At 39.0% G+C, this 20,685-nt stretch overlaps 1 protein-coding gene across 14 annotated transcripts in view; it reads right to left on the bottom strand.

The window, feature by feature from the left end:
- Positions 1–20,685, bottom strand: part of SLC8A1 (solute carrier family 8 member A1) — a 387,692-nt gene that overhangs the window by 56,087 nt on the left and 310,920 nt on the right. For 6 of the 14 annotated variants that reach the window (XM_019647918.1, XM_019647917.1, XM_019647922.1 and 3 more), the window contains exons 3-7: positions 10,089–10,195; positions 6,862–6,882; positions 6,426–6,443; positions 6,297–6,311; positions 2,447–2,515 (exon numbers count right to left, since the gene is read on the bottom strand). In XM_019647918.1, the coding sequence (XP_019503463.1) occupies positions 2,447–2,515; positions 6,297–6,311; positions 6,426–6,443; positions 6,862–6,882; positions 10,089–10,195 (230 nt within the window). Of the gene's footprint in view, positions 1–2,446; positions 2,516–6,296; positions 6,312–6,425; positions 6,444–6,861; positions 6,883–9,437; positions 9,542–10,088; positions 10,196–20,685 lie in introns of all 14 variants that reach the window. The other 8 variants (XM_019647925.1, XM_019647923.1, XM_019647924.1 and 5 more) reach the window with 8 other exon arrangements.

Raw genomic sequence — 20,685 nt, 5'->3', positions numbered from 1 at the left:
GGCGGCGGATTGGGGGAGGGGGTTGTCACTTCGAGGGGTAAAAAGTATAACTATTGCACTGTGTTGTATAGCTGAAACTAATTCTTAAAAATGTGTATTTCATAATAAAAATTAAAAGAAAAAAAAGGTCTCTTATTTGCTCTTTGCATGTCAAGATGATTTGTTCATTTAACATGTCATTGCACTCCTACGATATGTCAACACACTGAAACCCCTACCCCACCCCCCTTTTCCAGGAACTGGTGATCTAGGGGCAAGTGAGGCATGTAGATAGGACTTTTTTTATTTATTTATTTTTAAGCTGAGCCATCCTGCCACCTATTGGCAGCTCAGGGGCAACTCAGCTCAGGCCAGGAATTGAACCGCTGTTGCTCAGAGCTCACACTCTTGAGCGAGCTCTTGACCAACTGAGCCACTCGGCCGGCCCTAGATGGGACAACTTCTAGTACAGCAAGGTAAGAGCTGAGGGACCATGGCAGGGGGAGCAGCTTGCCCTGCCTAAGGGAGTCAGGGAAGGATTCTGGAAAGAGGAAATATCTGAAATTGGCCTTGAAGCAGGTATAGAAGTTGGCTAGATAAAGGTGGTGGTAAGGGTGGCTAGGAGGTGGTAGGGCAAGGAGGGGCGTTCCAGACAGAGAGAAGTCAAAGCAGAAAGACGCAGTGTCATGCAAGGGTCAGGGCTATTTCCACTTAATAAATGTCATAAAAATTTAAGAGATAATTATATGGAACTGAGAAAAAGCAGCTGGATAAATCCTATTAGTGCTCTACAAAAACACTGATAAATTAGCATTTATGGTGCAGATTTTTTACACTGGCAAAGAGAGCCCAGTCATATATTTTTAAAAAGTGTCCTCTGTTTAGAAACCTTTTTTTTAAATAGGAAAATAATTTAACAGCATTTTTTTTTTGTGTGTGTGTGTCATCTATTATGTTTGTTTCCTTTTCATCTTGAGTGCTGGATCAAAAACTGTCCATTTTACTGCAGTCAAGTTAATTTCATTTCCTTACTTATGCAGAGTGATAACAAGTAGTGGTTTTAGTTTTGCTTCTTAGATAGAGAAAATTATTTTCTCTTTCTTTCTCTTTATCTCTCTCTTTCTATCCAAACATAGCCATGTATACTTTTTAAACTCACTATAGTTTATTGAGAGGTTGATAATAAATTACATAATATCATGGTCTTAACCAACGACGCAACTTTAAGATCAAATGCATAATTAATAACCACTGGTAGAACCAGTATTTACAGGACATAAAATAATCCTGTGATAAAATCACCAGCAGGGGACCTCCCTTCTCCTGAGTAATTGATTCTGCAAATGACAAATAACAAAAGCTTATGGGTACCTGGGGTCTGGGAAGAGCAGCATGATGAAAAAGCTGCTGTGTGTGTGTGTTCTGGCTCAGGCCGCATTTTGAAGTAGTGTCACTGTGAGTGGTGAAGGGCTGAGAGTGGAAATCCCTATTAGAAAGCAATACAACCCACAGGAGATCGGTGTCTGAGGAGCTACTGTTGACGTTCTTGATTGTATTTGCAATTTTTAATTTTAACAAACGGTGTTGAATTTGGAAAGGGGATGCAAGGCTAGTGGTGGGAAATTTGCTCAGGGTTATTTTAATCCTTCACTCAGATCTACTCCGACGAATCTGACAGCAGGGATCTCGTGGCAGTTTTCAGCACTTGGCTTGCCTCTCTGAAAAGAGCCTAAGGAGGCTGGTGCTTTTATTTCTGTGGGGGAATGTTCTAGAACAACTCTGCAGCCAGGCCTGGGTATCATGATCCCTGAATGGGGGTGTCAGAGGTGGGGATGAGGAAAGTCCTACTGGGGCAGGTAGAAGTGTTTCTACTGCCATGGCCAGTGATGGGTGATGGTGATGATGGAAGAGGAAATATCGTTGTCCACACCCAGAGATGCAATGCAAAGAGATGATGCTGGGGCTGTCAACTTACTAGAGACTTTATCCTCCAGTCACCCTGTCAATCAATGTGCCCCTCTGGCGAAACCCCACAGATGTGAGATCGTCTGTGCACATCTGGCTAACATCATGTTGCCTGGAGGCAGGAAAGGCAGGCTCTGGGAAGAAATACAGCTTGCTTTCAAAGAAACTTCATTATACTTGAACAACTCAAGCTTGAGAAGCAAAATTTGTAAGACATTGAGAATATATTGAAATTTGGGAGGCAGAGGCCACTGGGATTGATCTTCTCTGTAGGTCCATGCTGCTTCCTGTGCCCTGCCTCCTGTCCTGTGCTGATGGGGTTGTATTTTGTTATTGATCCACCATACCCCCAGCTACAGAGAAGCCACTGCATTATTCAGTGAGGTCTGAGAGTGGACAGGGGCTAAATTGCGTCACTTTAATGTCTCAAGACCTAAAGAACCCTTGAAGGCAGTTAATTTCAAATTAAACTGGTTTTCAAAGACCATGATGAAATGAGTACCTGCAATGGTGATTACAGTAGAGGGAATTGGATGTTCTCTAGCATGAACTTTCCTGAAGACTGGTTGGCCTAGCAAAAGGACAGGCAGAAAATCAGCAGAATGAATTGTATTGGTTTGCTAGCAGAGCTTTGTGAAATTAGTAAGCCAAACATCACACTGAGATGCACACATGACAAGCAAGGTTAAGTTAAAGAATTGAGTGGTCATAGGTCACTCCACGTAGGTTGCAGAAGTGATCAGGTACATGGGGCAAGTGTTCTTACAAGCCAAACTAGACTATGTGGACGAACCACACACACCACAGCCAGGGAGTGTAGCCAGATTTCTGAAGGTGTCTGAAATGGAATACCCATGTCCTTCAAGTTACTGCTTGCAGAGGCAACATGAAACAACAGAAAGCACTTGGTGTGATGACAGATAGCCTGGTTTTCCTATTGGTGCCAAAAATACAGCCTAGAGCAGGCCATTTCCCCAGTTTTCCCACATGTAAAATGGGGCAATGGTACCAGCTCTGTCCACATCATAGGTTTGTTTCAGGAACAAGTAATGTAACATCTGGGGACATGCTTTTTTATTTCCTGGGCAGTACGAATGGGAGAATGTTGTATTCACTGGCAGGCTTTATAAGGGTATACCATGGTCACCGCAACTGTTTGGATTACCTAGGCCTCGGGTTTTCATTCAACTCCCGGTTCAGTTGACTGCCATATCTGCCTGCTGTTGCCTCCTGCGAAGAGCTACCCACACCTGATCTGGGAATCATGAGATTGAGGACTTGGTGCCAACTCTGTCACATGCTTGCTGTCTAAACTTGGGCAAGGTATTTCTCTTCTCGGAGACTTGTTTTCTCAATGGTAAAATGAAACTGAACTTGAAAAGGATTTGTTCCTCTAACCTACGTACTAGAGTGATTACAGTGTTTTTAGCTGTCAGAATTTTCATAGTTCAGCTTCCTTAAAGAGTTCTGTGCCTTCTTTAGTCTATTACTTGATGAGTATAATATGATGGGAAGAGTAAGATTTAAAAAGGTATATTGACTGTTATATACTTTTTAATTAATTAGCGAACTCTACAGCTGCCTGTTTTTGGAACCAAACATGCCTCTCTCCTGTCCAAACTGAGCCAGAATACTTAATTTCATTAAAAATATCCAAATTCATGTGCTGTTATTTCCCCCTTGTTTTTCATTTGACTGGAATTCATACTAATGGCATTTATGAGAAACAGCTGGGCTTTGGATTGAAACTGGGTAAAGATGCAGGTAGCAATGAAGGGATTGGAAGGGAGGAACTAAAAGTGCTGGGTTAGAACAGCCTTCCCATGGCCTTGGACTTAAAGTCAGAGGGCCACACTCTGAGTTCCGAGTGGGTGATTTGGGGTAGATGGATGAATCTCTTTGAACTTTCATTTCCTCTCCTATAAGTGAGAAGAATAAAATTTTATTCCACAAGGCTGAGGGTTAAATGATATAACAAATAAGAAATGCTTCACCAACACTAATGAGCTGTAATGTATAAGAGGTTATCAGGTTAGGTGCTTGGATGGTCAAAGGGCAACGAGACCCTAGGTCTACACGAGGGCCTTTCCACGAGGAAACTCTAGGAGCAACAGATAACACTTTACAAATTCCGAAAGTATTACCTCCAGCACTTAATGTCCACTACTAATGAGGTCTCTCGAATATAGGTACTGGGCTGTGGACCAAACGACTTTTATGGGCAGAGTCCAAAGGCTAGATAGATTACATTCTCTCCACTACCCCTGCATCTCAAAGCTTTGATTTCAAAGCCTAAAACTGACTTCAAAGAAAAGCTCTTTGGGACTTACAGCTGCTTTGCACTGTGTAAATCTAAATTTTAGAACTTTCCCCGGGGCATCTATACAGAGTGGGTCCCAGACATTCTGGTCTCATTTAGAAGACGGGCCTTGTAAAGTGAGAGGGACAGGCCAATGTACAGATTCCCTGAGAGTTCTGGAATATTCTCTTGTTCGAACTGAATCAACTTCGTCTTAAGAAGAAGTAGTAACAATAGAAAAACTGCTATGTCAGATGGAATTTTCAGCTATAAGAAAGAACTTAATGAAGTACATGAAATGATAGAAACTTTTAGAAGAAGTGATTGTGTCCTCTTGGATGAAGGATGTATCCAAGGCAGGAAATGTTGGACGTTGTTGGACAGATATTCTAGAAATTGATATGAAAGATCTAAATTTTAGATCTTTTCTGGGAAAAGAAAACTGGGATCCTAGAAAACTAAAACTAAAGCGAATGCTCCAGAGATATGCAAGGAAGGCCCTAAAAGCAAAATCTGACATATTCAATGATAAAGAAAATAGGAAGATATCAAAACACACCACTACATTTTAACAAGGCATTCTATAGCCAAAGATTCTTAGTTAAGGTCTTATTATCAGGCTGTGGAAGACTGAAGGTGCTGCTAGATGCTATACTATTTCTACAATAGTTGACTTAAAAAAAAAAAATGTACTCCAAGAAAGCCATGAAGGCTGACTTGCCAAATTTCTACCTCCCTCCAATCTCACAAGGATAACTTAACTTATTGGGTGACAGAATCAGAATATTTCCAAGAAGACTTTAATGAGTTAAAATGATGGTATGAGAAAAAGAAGATAAAAGTCTTAAAAATATAAATTCCTGCATTTGGATTGAAAAGCAGCATCTGTGGCAATGCAGGATTGGGGAAACTTGACCTGGAAAGCTTCAGATGAAGCAGATTTAAGAAATCATCTACCGGGACTTGTCCTTTACAATTTCTCTCTGAGAGTTTGTGAACCATTTTGTCATTAAATGCTGTGTCTGGAGAGAGGCAGTGGAGAGCCACATCCCATGTGAAATTGTTCATATTCAGAAAGTTCCAATTTGGACAGAATCATGTTGGAATGACTTGATTGTGAGTTTACACTAACAATGGTTTAAGTTAACCCCAACTCCCACCATAGCATTTTCAAAATTACAATTGTTGGAAACATTTCCTATTTAATTATTTTTTTTGTTATTGCTCAGCTATCTGATTTCAGAGAAAAACAATTAGAATATTGATATCTGCACAATATATCGGATGTTTGATGTTTACCTCCCTCTCTAAATCTGCATAAGCAATTATAAAAGGGTGAGAAAATATTTAGGGTCAGAAAAGAGGGCGCTGCCAAGAAATACCTTCCTTCTGTGCACAAGAACATAGCTTGAGAGTTGTGCTAAACAATGCACTCTACAGGGGCTGGGTACCTTTCTGAATTTAAGGGCTTTAAACTTTTTGACAGGCATTTTGAGTTTTGACAGAGCATACTGTAATGCACTTCAAGTGGTAGAAATGTTACATGTTCATTTATAAATGTTAATAATGCTGTAATTTAAGTCCCCAAAGAGAGGTTCGTTCACATTGATGTGGTGGGATTTTGAAAAGGGACTGCTCTGTTCTCCCCAACAGTGTCAGCTATTATTGGGATCCTGAGCTTGGGCCATGGAGAAGTCCTGGAAGTTAACTCCTATTTTTCCTTGAGGTCAACGTTTGTCTTATTTATTCTGGTACTTTTGGGAACATTTTGCAGGGTACACTGCACATCACCAGTGCTAGTGAACATCTGTAAATTGACCAGTGTCAAAATGCAAACAATTACGGGTTCTCCACACAAATTTGCTTATAAATAAACACAACACACACAACACACACAAGGTTAAATGTGTTAAATGTTAAATGTGTAATATCAGTAAGAGCACACCAGGTGCCACACTTAAATGTTAAGACAGGTTATATAAGATGTGGTTTCGGTTTTATTTTTGAGGGTATTTGGGGGGAAATGAGGACCATTAAAAGGAAATTGTCTTACCACAGAAGTATTTTCCTTCATTAAAAAAAAAATAAAAATGAGAAATGATTAAAAAAAAACATGTATACAATATATGGTGAGGACAGTAAAACATAATATCTGATGTCATTAGACTTTAAAATTTCATACCTGTTATTGTGAAGCCACCTGAAAAAGAAAAAAAAAAGCAATGTTACAATTTATTTAATCCACATTCTAAATAACAAATACCAGTGACATCAGGCTGCCTGACAATCCATCCAAGGTATAAAAACTTGCCAATTTGTATTTATAATTAAGAAAAATATGAAAACATCCATTCATGACTTAATCATTGATTATTCTTTCTAAGATTATGGGATTTAGTGCACGGATTTAATTCTGTGCATACATAAGAAATCACTGTTTTTTAAAAAAGGTTATACTAAACTAAAAATAGAATGTAAATTATGAGGCCAATGATCCTAAACAACAATCTTGCTAGTAAATCAATAGAAATAAAAGTCTGAAAACTACAGTATCACTTGACAGAAATGCAAAATTACCTACAAAAATGGAAAGGAAATGCAAGAAATGAAATGCTTACCAAGCTCATTCAATAACAGGGCTGTGAAGGAAACAGACAAAGACAAACACAGAATAAGAGACCAGATGAATAATGAAAATAGGAGGAATATCAGCAGAAAGAAATCCAGGCAGATCTGATTGCAGTGGTAGGGAGCCACTGCTGAAATATTGGTGCACCCCAAGGAAATGTGGTGTTGGGAATATTTCCAAATAAAAAATCCCAACACTAATTTCTGCAAATGTGTGTGATTGATTATATAGGCATATATTTCACTCTTTATATTATTTCTTGACATTTAATAAAACGTTTCTACTATATATGTTTACATATAGTATAGATATCTAGTTTACCAAATACAGTAGAAACATTTTATGAAGTTAATCCTCAACTTTATTTGAGTGAGTCTTTTCATTCAATGTTGCCTAGGAGTTAGTTAATTCAACATGTGGAAGTCTTGAATCATCTGAATCTCAGGTGCCGTACCTTTCATTCAATGAAAATGGATAAAACATCTTAGGAAATTTCATTTTGGCCAACCTGCTGGGAAGTACACTTTGGCTCAAGGTTAAGCTCTCTCTCTGGAGGTTCTATATGCATGATATTTTGGTCATCAAAGAACGTTTATGTTTTTTAAATCCTCAAAACTCAAGTCCCAGGAATTAGCGCTTTATTTGTGTGTTCTTATCTATGACTTCTGCACATTATAATTGGACAACCAGGATGCTTCTTGGGATGCATAAGTCCATGGAAACTGGAGGAGGGCATACATAATATCAGGTTATGTGCTTTAAACACAGACTATACTGTAGCACTTCATTTTGGTGAAAGCTACCTGGCTGACTGAATCAAGTAATTACTTCCAGAGTTGTAGCTGGGAATGTTACAATTACTTTTTCAGGCTCGCTTTAATGGTAGTGGTGCTAGAAGATACTTTCTACAAATCAGTAATTTTATTTATAGTGACAAGAATCCACTTGGTGGGTGTGAAACTGGATAGTGCTATCAAGAAATTTTAATTTGCTTTTACATGAGGGCATATGTTATTAAAAGGACGAGTGAAAAAGCTATATCCAAGATGCTCTTCCTTTAGATAAAAGGCTGCTCTTTGGAGAAATTCATTTAGAAGTGCTTTTTCCTGTATGTTAATGAGACATTTTTGATCCCATCTTTGTAAGAAATCAGCAGTTTTCTAAGTGTCTTTTCCTCCTGCTTATTGCCTATATAATTTATTATACAGACCGCATTAAAATGGGTCCCAACCTCTTTTCTCCATCATTTGAACACTATTTTGAACACCATTTTGAACACTATTAAGTCAGGAACATATATATATATATATATATATATATATATATATATATATATATATATATAATTTTTCCTGATGGACTCTGAGGCCATTGAATTCTTACAAATGTGGGATTAAATTCCCCCCAAATGTTGTATCTGTATAGGAATTAGTTCTATATATTTGACTTTTTCTTTTACATGTAAAAGTATAAATGTCTTGCAAGGTGGTCCATCTAATTATCTCCTATACTGCTCTTATCAATTGTTTGTATACAATTAATAAGAACTATTAATATGTAGTATACTCATTTTACATATATAATTAAATGACTAAGACTTTTTATAAAATGGCCACTGATAGAGAATAACTATAGGTAGTCCTTGTAATAATTCAGAATGAAAAATGAACTTTAAAGCTGCTATAAAATTCCTGCTCTTATCAAATATAGACCCCATAAAATACATATAAAATCAAAGAAAGCAAAGAAATTCTCTTCTTTGTTCAAATATTTTCTAAAAATATAGTACATATCAATAAAAAATATCTAGTTATAGGGATATAGCTGTTTTCTTTTTACTACACATGTTAGAAATTTGTCAATTCTATAAGAAATTATAGATGCTGGAGCACAAGGCTGGCTAGGCCTTAATCAAGGGCTACATTCTTACTGAAGGACGGTACCCTTCCTACTAAAGAAAACTGATATGGTTTCACATATAGGGTCCCTTTCAAATGTCATATTTGATGATATGAAAAACATTATGCCCAAATTCACACTAGACTATTGATACCACTACCCTTTAAGAATCTCTGTTCTTAAAAACATTTTTTTGAGAACTGAGTGCTCTGAAGAAGCCTAATTATTGAATTCTTTTGACATTTCCTATCAGCTGCCATTAGAGTCATCTACCACTACTAATAGGTATCATTATGTAGTCTTTATCAGTAACATTTTAGGGGAGATTTTATAGTTGGAACCAAATTTTAGAATGATCCCCAATTAGTGAGAAACGAAACACATAAATCATTCTTTTGTATCATCACTTCTGAGTTACAGAAATCTCTTCCAAGCATTTATTAGATCTGGTTTCAATCAAGGTTAGTTGGCATTTCCAGAAGAAAATGGGCATTACTTGGTGCACTTGTGAATTAGGGAAGGGATATGGAACTGCTAAAGCTTCAAAGGAAATGAAGTATAGTACTTGGAAGCCGAGGAAGAGGAGAGAGTTAAGTGTGAGAGTAGGGAGACACGGAGAGAGAAGAGTACAATTTCTCGCTGGTATGTCTTTGTATACTCTCACACCTTTCATTCCTCTTCTTATCCATTTGGGTTCCTCAAGCACAAGGGAGAAACTGCACTCTTTCTCATATTCCTCACGGTCAAATATTTTAATGGTAATGATCTTCCTGTGGGAACACAAGACAAAGGCAAAACAAATGGTTGGAGTCACACGCTCATGCTAGGTGTTCACCAAGCTGAATGTTACTGTGATGTTATGGAGGGAGAACTGGCAACACATGGACCTCCTGAAGTATGTAAAAGGGCATCGTGGGTGCTCTCGGCTGCCTCCAGTGAGTTTTCTTTGTTAATGTATCATGTGCACAAATTCTTCCTGCTCCAATTAGCAGTCATGAGGCACCCCCACATTTGGAAAATAAATTATAAGGTTGGCTTCATTGTGGCACAGCAAGCATCCCCAATGACTTTCCCAGGCACGGAGGATTCATTGGCACCACTGAAAATTAATATCTCCGGCCTGTAATGAGCAGAGTAGCCAACATTGGCTGACGGAGCTACAGGCTGGGCCCACATTGGCCCCAGGTGAGATCTATGCCCTGTTACATAGATGGAGGGATATGTGTGTTGTAAGTCAGATTCTGAAGAGTGCAGACATCCAGGGGTGGCACAGGCTAGCAGAAGCTGTTGGGCTCAGCCCTGGAGCAGCTCCCCCACCTTTCTTCTCACTCATCTCCACCAGGCGGGGCTCTCCAATCTCAAGGAAGAAGGTCTTGTTTTTCTCATACTCCTCATCATCAATTACCTTGACTGATATTGTTTTGCTGAAACAGAGAAGAATAGAAATTGACGAACAAGGGAGAGGAAAGAGAAGAGAAGGAACATAAAGGGGAAAGCAAGGTTAATGAGCTGCACTTCTAGATAAACAGCAATCGAGAAGCTTCTGTCCTGTGAGTTTCTCCTCCAAGAATGAGTACTGGAAAGGTCTGAAAGATCGGACAGGTAACCCAATGCACAGCTCCCCTGCCAGGGCCACAGTTAGTTATTTCAGGAAAAAATACAGTACTCAGTACTAACAGGTTTATCACTATTATGAGAAGGAAAAGCAGAAGAACACAGACCACAATAAGAAGAAAAAAAAATTATTTAGTAAATGCCTTCACAGTAGGACTGTCTGAACTGTGCCTTGGAATTCATTCCTTCAGAAAAAATCAATAAATCACATCAAAATATGAACAGGGGTTATCTCTGAGGGTTAGGCTTATGGGTTATCTATCTTTTGGTCTTCATTGTGTTTTAATGTGTTTCCAAACATAATATTTTTTTAAAAGGTTTTATCAAAATAATAAATGTATAAAAGGGTCACCAAAGAAAATATAAAGTCTTTTATCTTACGCTACCCAATGTCCTAAAATTAAACTCTTATTCAGGTTAGTCACATTCCCTCCTAGATCATACGGGGAAGTTGTTGATGTTTTGTTCGTCTTTCCAAAGATGGAAGTGGAAGCCTCCCAACAGCTGTCTTGAAAAGTGGGGGTTTGAGGAGTCATGATGTTATGGGTTATTTTCATACCTCCCAAAGTTATAGTTTCAACTTTGTCAAAATAACACCAGTTACCCTACTTTCAAACTCCACTGATACACCAAGACATTTCGTTCAGAACTGTTCCTGTAATCCATCCTTGAGCGCTATTTGCCTTATGCTTATGGTCTTCTGCTTGAGAGTGACTGACAGGCAGGTAGGACTAATGCAAATATTATGCAGATCTCAACTTCTCATAAGCTTTGATGACTCTGTAAAAAGTCTAATGTTGCCTTCTAATTAATAAGGTCTTAATTGCTTCATGTGTTACAACTTAGAGCCCTCTCAACATTTGCTTGTCCTTGAAAATATTTGTTTTCAGTAACATTGGCCAAGAACATTTCTGACTGAAGCTTTCGAAACAACAAGTTTATATAGACACATAGTTTTAATGGCATGAACATTATTTAGCTTTGGTGGAATTTTCTAGGTCTTCTGGAAGGAACTGGTTTATAATTAAAAATAAATAAATAAATAAATTGTTGTTGATCCAAGCTATCACATTTCATTTAGACCCGTGCATACCAAAGAGGATCAGGCTGCTTTCCCTGGCTACAGGTAGAAGTTGCTTTTAATTCTATGAATTTCCCAGCCCCTGATGCTAAATGCTTTAGTCCTGCTTTCTTGGGTTTACATTGTAGAGGTGAGATCCAATGATAGGTTCTGGTCCTTCAGAGCCCCGGTAACCCACTCTCTGCTCCTCTGCTACAGACCTCCACGCATGATGCCCACAACCCAGTTTCTCACTAAGGAGTTGGAGCTCATAGCAGTGCCTTCCCTGTCTCAATTCTGTCCTCAAAGACTGAAATGCTAAGGCTAGAAGAGCAGCTGTACATGATGAAAGCAATTATTATTATTATTATTATTTACCAACAATGTGACAAAGTCCAACTACATGTATAGAGTGAAGAGTTCCTGTCTAACTTCTAGAACAATTTTCTGGAATTCATCTGTTTACCTCATGTATTTAAAAAGTCAGCCTTCCTTGACTAAACCAGGATATTGAATCATTCCTCACTATCCCCAAAATACAAAATATTAGAGAAAGCACAAGAAGATGTCAGATATGATGATAGTATGCTTTTTATTGAAGAACTGAATGTGATGTTATAAGTGGGATTAAATTTATTATCCCAAAACTTGCCAAACATTTATTCTCTTATGCATTTTAGGTATTAATTTCCATCTTACTGCCTTGTAACCATAAACTACAGTTGTACATGTCTCCTAAAGCAAATGCCATCATAAGACCACGTGTGGGAAGGTGTTGATGGGTATCAGAAGAGCCATGTTACTGCCTCCTGGACCCGATGACCCGACATTCATTATCAAGGCACTTTATGGATGTACATTAAACTGGATGTCATATTGCAATGCTCTTGCTTATGTTACTTAAAAACATTTTGATTTATCTTTCTCCATCTTGCACTCTCGTCCTGCATCTCAATACAGATTTTATGAGATAGTAGAAATAAAGAAAGCATAGTACAGATGGCTGGAGTAGCCTTACTTAATAGAGCGAGTGTTTGTTTGGGCAAGGCTACGGGTTTCATGCTGAAAGGGCAATGTGACCACTTATTCACAAACAAATAGAAACAACCAAACAACATGGTGTTCTTATCCTTGATGAATTTAATCCTCTGCTGCTGTAATAGCTTTATTTTCTATACTCTGAGTAGCTATGACTGTGAGAAATAGTGGGCCCCACACAATGTGTATAACAAAATAAGCATTTAAAATTTACCATGAGAGTATCACCATTCAATCGGCTCATAATCCTTTGAGAATATTTCAGTATTTGATAACTGTGACACTGAAAAATCAAAGATGAAGACAAAGAAAACAGTTCCTCTGGGTGCCTGGCAAAGATACCTGCAATAGATTGGATTTGCATAATGGCATATCATTTCAAAATCATTAGTAATACGATCAATAGTGCCCCTGACAGGAGGAGCCATTAAATTTTATATTGATTCTGCTCCACTTGCACAGTAATGGAAAACGATGATTGAAAGAAATTTCAATCAATTTAAAGAGGCAGGATGAAGTCAATCCTTATGAATTAGCCTCTGGCTCAAGAGAGGCAAAAATGAGAAGGGATTGGTAGTGTTCACCTTTTGCTTCTGAACTGAACTATTTCTACCCCTAGCAAAGGTAGCAAAGGTAAAACAGAGTCATGTAATTTTTAAAGGAATATATATCCTTGGGATGTCTTTTGCTCACTTTCTAGAGCCTAGTGCATGAACGGGACTGCCACCCCTGCTTCCATCATAGGGGATGTTACATGAGGCGGGGTTGATTTGGGGAAGACTCCAGTTGTTAATCAGCAGAAGCAGGCCTCTGTTCCTCCCAGTTCTGCAGTAGAAATAGAATCTCAAGGATGGAAGGGACCTTAAAGTTCCCCCCAGGTTGCCCCCATTGTCACACCAATCCTGTATTCACAGGGCTTTTGCACTGTCCCAAGGACTCCTCCCTGAACACAGGTTCCTGTTCTTTCATTCTGTTTACCCCTGGGAAGCAGTCAGATAGCCGTTGTTATTTCTTTACATTGAAAGGTGAACCGAAACAAGACTGAACAGGTAGGTGCACACAGCTCTTCATCCAACTACAACTCTTACACTATTCTTATACTGATAAGGAGCAGATGTCCCATACCATTTTCAACTGCCAGAATTACTATGAAGAAGGTATGAACTTCTCACTTGATTTTTTTACCTCTCTCTAAAGTTGAACAGAAAACTATAAAAAACTATGTTTTCTGGAAACTAGCAAGTCAGTTAAAAATCTTATGATTACATTAAGTGATTTCTCTGTATGGCCAAATTTTTTATGGAAATACATATGGTTTTATTTCTAGAAAATTAAAAAAAGCATTTGGTTAAGAAAGATCAATGTATTTAATAAAAACATACAGGTCATTCTGTTTGATTTTTGCGGTGCCTTTCCTTTGATGATAGTAAACCGACATCTATATTTTACTTCTCAGTCCCTCTCTTATCTGATGGGTCTCAAAGGACCTGAACACCTTCAAACATTCTAACAACGAGTTTGGTGGCTCAGGCAGATGGTGAGAAAGGAAAGAAAGTGGTAGCTTTGTTAGTGAGAGCGACAGAAGAAAATCTCTTCAAAATGTAGTCATGTTTCTCATTAAGCCAAAGTCATACTAGTCCCTTTTTCAATTTCAGCTTCAGTTTGTCCTTCTGTGGTGTCTTTCCCCCAAGACTGCCCTGAATGTTTAGAGAAGTGAGAAACAGACAAGTTGGAGGGTTAAGGCGAAGAGAGTCTTTCTAAATCCTCTGGTAAAAGATTTTAGTAAGGATTTCACATATTTAGATGCAGCAGTGACTCTTAAATTTTATTTTATTTCTTAAATAAGATTTAACCTCTCTTTAGGCATACTCAGAGGTCAGTGTAATGACAGGCACTTTGCATTTCTTAGTTAACTTATCTTCATAACACCTCTAGAAATAGCTTCTACTACTTACAGTTGACAGAGGAAACAATGACTCAGAGAAGTTAAGTGACTTCCAAGATCGCAAAGTGAGACTCCTGTGACTGGCTCCAAAGACCAATAACTTTCAATTATGTGACCCACAAGGTCCCTTATTCATTCAGCTGTGCAGTATTTTTATGACCACTTTCAAGGATCTGGATCACTATTTTTAAATTAACACACAGGTTTTTTTGTTCTATCTTGACGTTAAAAAAGACTGCCTAGGTGGGCAATGATAGATTACGAATTCTATTTTTAAAAGGAGTGCAGCACACATTGTATTCGATGAGGGCTGCCTTAAAAATGTTAAATCCTTGAGGAGGTCAAGGTCTTGTTAGGATTAATTGAAAAGTGCCATGAACCTGTGGAGGCTCACCAACTCGGAGGACTTTGAGCAGTCAACCAATAGCTTGGACCTCACAGGGGGGCCTTGTTAGAATTCCAGGATCTCAGGGCCCACCCTGGACCCACCCAATCAGATCTGTACTTTAACAAGATCCCCAGATGACACCTATGCAAGTTCAAGTTTGAGAAGTGCTGACCTAGAGAGGACAGTGGGTTCTTCTATTAAGTCAGGTAATGAATTAAGAGGCTGGTAATGGTTGGGCTTATGTTTTAGAACTGTTTGCATATTAGAATCATATGTGGAGCTTTGAAAACTTCAAATGCCTGGACTGGGCCCAGATCAGTGGAATCAAACTTTCTGGTTGTGGGACCCCAACATGAACATAGTTTTAAAAAATTTTTACAGGTGATTCTAATAGGCAGCCAGAGAACTGGCTAATGGAGAGCCAGAATCTATGACCTGATGTTTAAGAGAATATGTTAAATAAAGAATAGGCAGAATGTGAGGAAATCAGAGTCAAAACTAAATTTTTGATTAAATTAGTAATCTCGGTTGAAACATTGGGGAAACATTTTGCTTTGTCCTTCATCGGTGGGTCCTTCTGGGTTCTTCTCTGGATTATACAGAGTACTTAGAGTTGTTTTCTCCTCTTAGGAGATGTGGGTCTCCACAGTCAACTTTAACAGTATAGGTGAGAAAACACCTTTAGTATTCCAGCAGCAGAGTTTACACTCATGCAGAGTGACTTCCTTCTTACCAAAGTGATAGGAACTCCGGTGATACGTTTTTATACAACAGATGTTCTATTTGGAGAGTAAAAACCTAAGGGTTTCAACTGCCACAGAAGACACTGAGGCCTCCTATCTCCCCTCTGAGAGAGCTTCTGAGCCATGTCAGTGAAAGGTCGTGTCCATAAAACTGGAAATTTTTCACATGTAAGCCACTACACTCAGACTCAAGAAAGAAATGACCCAGAACTGAGCACATATGAAGGGAAAAAAATCTGGCAACTTCTCTGACCACGGGGTGATGTTATTAGGTAAGGCAAGTCTGAAATTTAATCCTCACTATACCTGATATTAAAAGCTTCAGGATAAACTCCTATTACTCAAAAAGACATAGAAACCAACTTAAAAATGGGCAAAGAATCTGAATAGACACTTCTCCAAGGTCAATAAGTACATGACAAGATACTCAACATCATTAGTCAGCAGGGAAATGCAAACCAAAACCACTATGAGATACGAATCCATATCCACTAGAATGGCTGTAATAAAAAAGACACATAATAACAAGTGATGTAGAGAATATAAGAGGAATTGGAACTCTCTTAACCGCTAGTGGGAATGGAAAATGGTGCAGCTTTGGAAAAGTCTCGCAGTTCCTCAAAAGGTTAAAAATAGAGTTACCATTGATCTAGCAATTCTACTTCTAAGTACACACCTAAGAGATTTACAAACATATGTCCACACAAAAACTTGTGCAGAACGTTCATAGCAGCATTATTCATAATAGCCCCAAATTGAAAACAACCTAAATGTCCATCAACTGATGAATAGATAAAGTGTGATGTATCTATACAGTGGAACATTACTCAGCAATAAACAGAAGTGCGATTCTGATACATGCCTATTGAAGGACAGCATAACATACTACCCCAAAATATGCCTCTTCAGTAAACATTATTTTGAGCTGTAGGCACTTGAAAAACAGCAAGTTCAGGGAGAGGCTTTCTCTGAATTCCCCTTATCTGCGTACAGACAGATCCTCCAAAAGGAACTCAATTGTCGTAAGTTCCCTCCCGGGGAGTTTCATCAGCCAGGGAAGATTGACTCTCACAGGAGAGGAGGCTGGAAATGAACCCCACACCCAGACAAACGTCGTCAGGAACTCTCATCCCTCTCATCACTTCTTCTAAGGACCCCTTCACCTTTCCCAGAAATCACTCCTTCTCCCCAAAGAGGCCACATTCCCCATTCCCTTCTCTACTCAGATGATATTTAAGCCTACGTATGTTTAAGCCACCTCAGAGAATGACACATTCCCCCCCCCTCAATATCTTCCATGTATACATGAAGCATACATGTTAATTTGTTTTTCTCTTGTTAATCTGTGTTTTACTACATGGTATCAGCCAAGAGGTCTGAAGAGTAGAGGGAAAATTATTTTTCGTTCCCTACACTATGACATGGATGGATCTTGAAAACATTATACTAAGTTAAAGAAGCCAGACACAAAAGTTCACCTATTATATGACTCCATTTATATGAAAAGTCCAAAATAGGAAAATCTATTGAATCAGAAAGTAGATCAGTGGTTGCCTAAGGCTGGGGGTTGGGGACCAAGTGGGGGGTGACTGCTAACGGGTATGGAATTTTATTTTGGGGTGATAAAAATGTTCTAAAATTAATTGTAGCGGTGGTTGCACACTTTTGAGAATACTCATATACTAAAACCCATTGAATTGTATATTTTAAATGGGTGAATGCTATGGCATGTGAATTATATCTTAATAAAGCTGCTGTTTGAAAAACAAGGAAGCAAGCAAACAAACAAACAAAAACCAAACTTCAGGATAAATCCTGGTCTTTAGCAATGGCTGTTTGAGTGAGAAAATGTTGTGAGAATGTTCAGAATGTTTTCAATAAAGAGTTTCAACTTTTGCTGGTAATGCTAGACAGACAACTGGGGTGCTGGATGCCATGAAACAGTGAAAACCACTGACATCAAAGCCAAGTGCCACTGCTGTGTCTGTCGCGTCACTGCCCCTTAGTCTCTGTCCCTTTGCTCTGTTTTCCTCAGAACATTCCCTGCCTCCTCCACCATCAAGGGCCATTGATGTTGTGCTTTGACACGCTAAGCGTTTCTGGCGGCTGTTACCTCAGGCCTGGCTTCCTTGACTGGTTTCTTTTCCCCAAAGTATAAAAAGTATTATAAAACTGTCAGAAGCAGCATTTCCTTCATGGAATTTATTTAAAAAGGAAAGGAAAGGACTATAATTGTAGGCTACGCCTGATGCCCTTGCAAAGTCTCTTCACGTCATCTTGGGCATCATTCAGCATCCTTGTTGGCACTGATTTGTCTCCACCTACAAGGAAGGATATGCTTGCTACAGCTTGCCTTTATGTCACTTGGTTTAAATTCCTGGTCCATTTTAAGCTTTTTAAATTTTTCTTCAAAAATTGATTTGGTGAGTTGCTTGGTGATTCAGAGTTAGGGAAAGAAAGGGGCAGTCCCTGAAGACACATGCATATATTGTTGTCATTTTCCATAGGTGACCCAAATCAATTCCTCTATCTAATTAACATTCCACATAGATAAGGCAGGCTGTCATATTATTTCTAATAATATTTTTACATCATTTTTAGATTACTGGTGAGAAACTCTGGGTGTGGATTGGCTTAGGAATTTGTTCAAGTTTCCGTGTTAAGACGATCATAGAAGAGCGACTAGATCATGACTTAAATCTGTTGTTTCCTGTGTTGAAATGTTATAAGCACCAAACTGGGACTTAGATTACCCGAGTTTATACCTTGGTTCTGCCACTTTCTACCTGAGGTATTTAGGCCAGTTCTAGCATCTTTCTGAACACCAATGTAATCTATCAAATGGGAATAATAAAACTCACTTCACAGCATTGTGACGGCCAAATAAGGGGGGGGGGGTGTCATCATTCATCAACTGTGGATAATGAAACTTCACAGATTGTTGCAAAGATTAAATGACATAACGCATGCAAAATAATTTTGTGAAGGGCTACAAAATATTAGGACAGTTATTATTAGGTGAAAAGGAGCCATTTACTTTGTAGTTGTTATTTGCATGTTCACCTGGGTAGTTGGCAGGTGGTGGAAGTGAGGGGGTCAGGAAATATTTGATGGGTGATACTCTCAAAATCACTCTCACATGTAGCTTGGATCATATATAATATAATGGGGTATCCAGATATAGCACCCTAAAATCAATGAAACAAGGGGCACAAGAGCTACTGGTTAGCTTCCCAGTCCCAGCTCTGCCAGGATCCCTCTCACCACATTTGCTAGACACACACTGGGGACTGAAGTCATACCTTTCCTGGGGCTCCTGCTATGAGGCAGAGCCTGCCAAGCAGGGGTGGTGCTCTTCTGTAATTTAAATAAACTCCAAAGATGAGAGCTGCTAAAATAGCTAAACCAAAGTCATTTCCAGGAGGCCCTGTGATCTGTTAGCTGATCTCTTTGCATTATCAAGTGGTAATTGAAATCATTGCTTCAAGCAGAGCAAGGGGCTGGAACAGCTTAAAATCCGGCTGTTCTCTGGGGAAACCAAGAGAGTCTCACAGAGCACTGGAGTGGGGGGTTTTTCCAATAAAGTCTTGCCCTCTTTCGTTTTCCTCTGCTTACTTTTGAATGGTAATTCATTGTTTTCCAATGCAAAATAGAAAGAAATGTAATTCATTTTTTCTTTGGTCTCTTTTTAGAAATCAATTGTCAGCTTTCGTCTCAAAAGAAAAACCTGTGATCTTCCCATCCTAGAAGACATGCTGGTTGGCCACTTGAAAGAAACACTGCATGGATCCTAGAGTTATTGTTCCAATAAATAATATGCTGAGAATTCGGCTATCCCCCAAGGCTCTACCTCTAATGGCAGGCTAATGCAAAAATCACATGAGAAAGTTTACTAAGAGTGAATGACACAGATGTATTAAAAACTGGAGTTAACTTTGTGATAAAATTTATAACTAACAACATTGTGTTACTCCTCTGCAGTCAATAAACTTCACTCTTAAGGAGGGGAAAGGAGTAACTAACTATCCTGGTTTGTTACCTAAATGTGCATACTGAGACAATTTGTCAGTTTAGTGAAAAATAAAGTGGATCAAGCATCGAGGACCATGTTGAAATACATCAGAATAGATCTTGGTCTAGATTTTTTTAGAATTGTTGAATAATATTAACATCGTGCAAGTTCCATGACAGAGGCACTTTTAGCAAAATGATGGAGGATTCTCATCATCTTCAAACTGATTCCTTAACTTATTAGGACTCCATATGTGTAATTGTCTACAATCTGAGATCACTGTATTCTTTACAGGGAGTGAAAAAATTCAAATTCTCTAAAAAACTTGTTTTAACATTTTCCTCAAAATTAAGGATAATGTTAAGAGTGCTTGTGGCATCGAGCATCTTTGCTATAAACAGAACATACCTTGGTTGGTTCAGTTTTCGAAATTTCTGTTGAGTCCTCAATTTGTCACTGGGCATTATAAGAACTTGGATTTAAGTGAAACGTATGCTGTTGAATTTCAAAGAAACTGTTTGTTTCCTATCCTTTTCAAAAGCTCTCTTCATCTTGAACATTTTAAACATTCCTGGGCTCGTCATTAGACTCTCTCCAGAAATTATTTCTACTTTTGGTTTCTCCTCCTTTGTTCGATGTGAGGAGTTTTCCTGGAAAACAGTGGAAAGTTCCACTTCTAGAATGTTACAGGACGGCAGATAGAATATGCCGAAAGCACCTCTATCTGAAAGAGGCCACCTTTAAAAATAGAACACTAAAATGGGCCGGCCAAGTGGCCTGATGGTTAAGAACTGGCTTGGGGTGCCAGAGGGCCCCTGTTCGGATGCCACATATGAGGGCCAGTGACACTGCCCTCTACAGCTAAGATGCTGAACAACAAACAGCTCAACCTGGAGCTGGGCTGCCATGAGTCGCTGGAGACGGTGTAGGCTGTAGCCCCTGTGGCAGTGGGTTGCCATGGGCTACGGTGTGTAGCCAGCAGCCAGCGTGAGTGGCCAGCAGCCGCAGTGAGCGGCCGTCCAGAAGCTGGTGACTGATGTGCCTCGCCTGGGAAGAGCACAATGATGGTGCCAACTTGGGCCGGTGAAGCAACGTCCTCCACAACTAGACTGAA

Source organism: Hipposideros armiger, unplaced genomic scaffold (assembly GCF_001890085.2).
Source record: "Hipposideros armiger isolate ML-2016 unplaced genomic scaffold, ASM189008v1 scaffold_118, whole genome shotgun sequence".
NCBI lineage: Eukaryota > Metazoa > Chordata > Mammalia > Chiroptera > Hipposideridae > Hipposideros > Hipposideros armiger.
The sequence above is the reverse complement of the archived record's forward strand: the minus strand, read 5'-3'. Positions and strand labels throughout refer to the sequence as shown.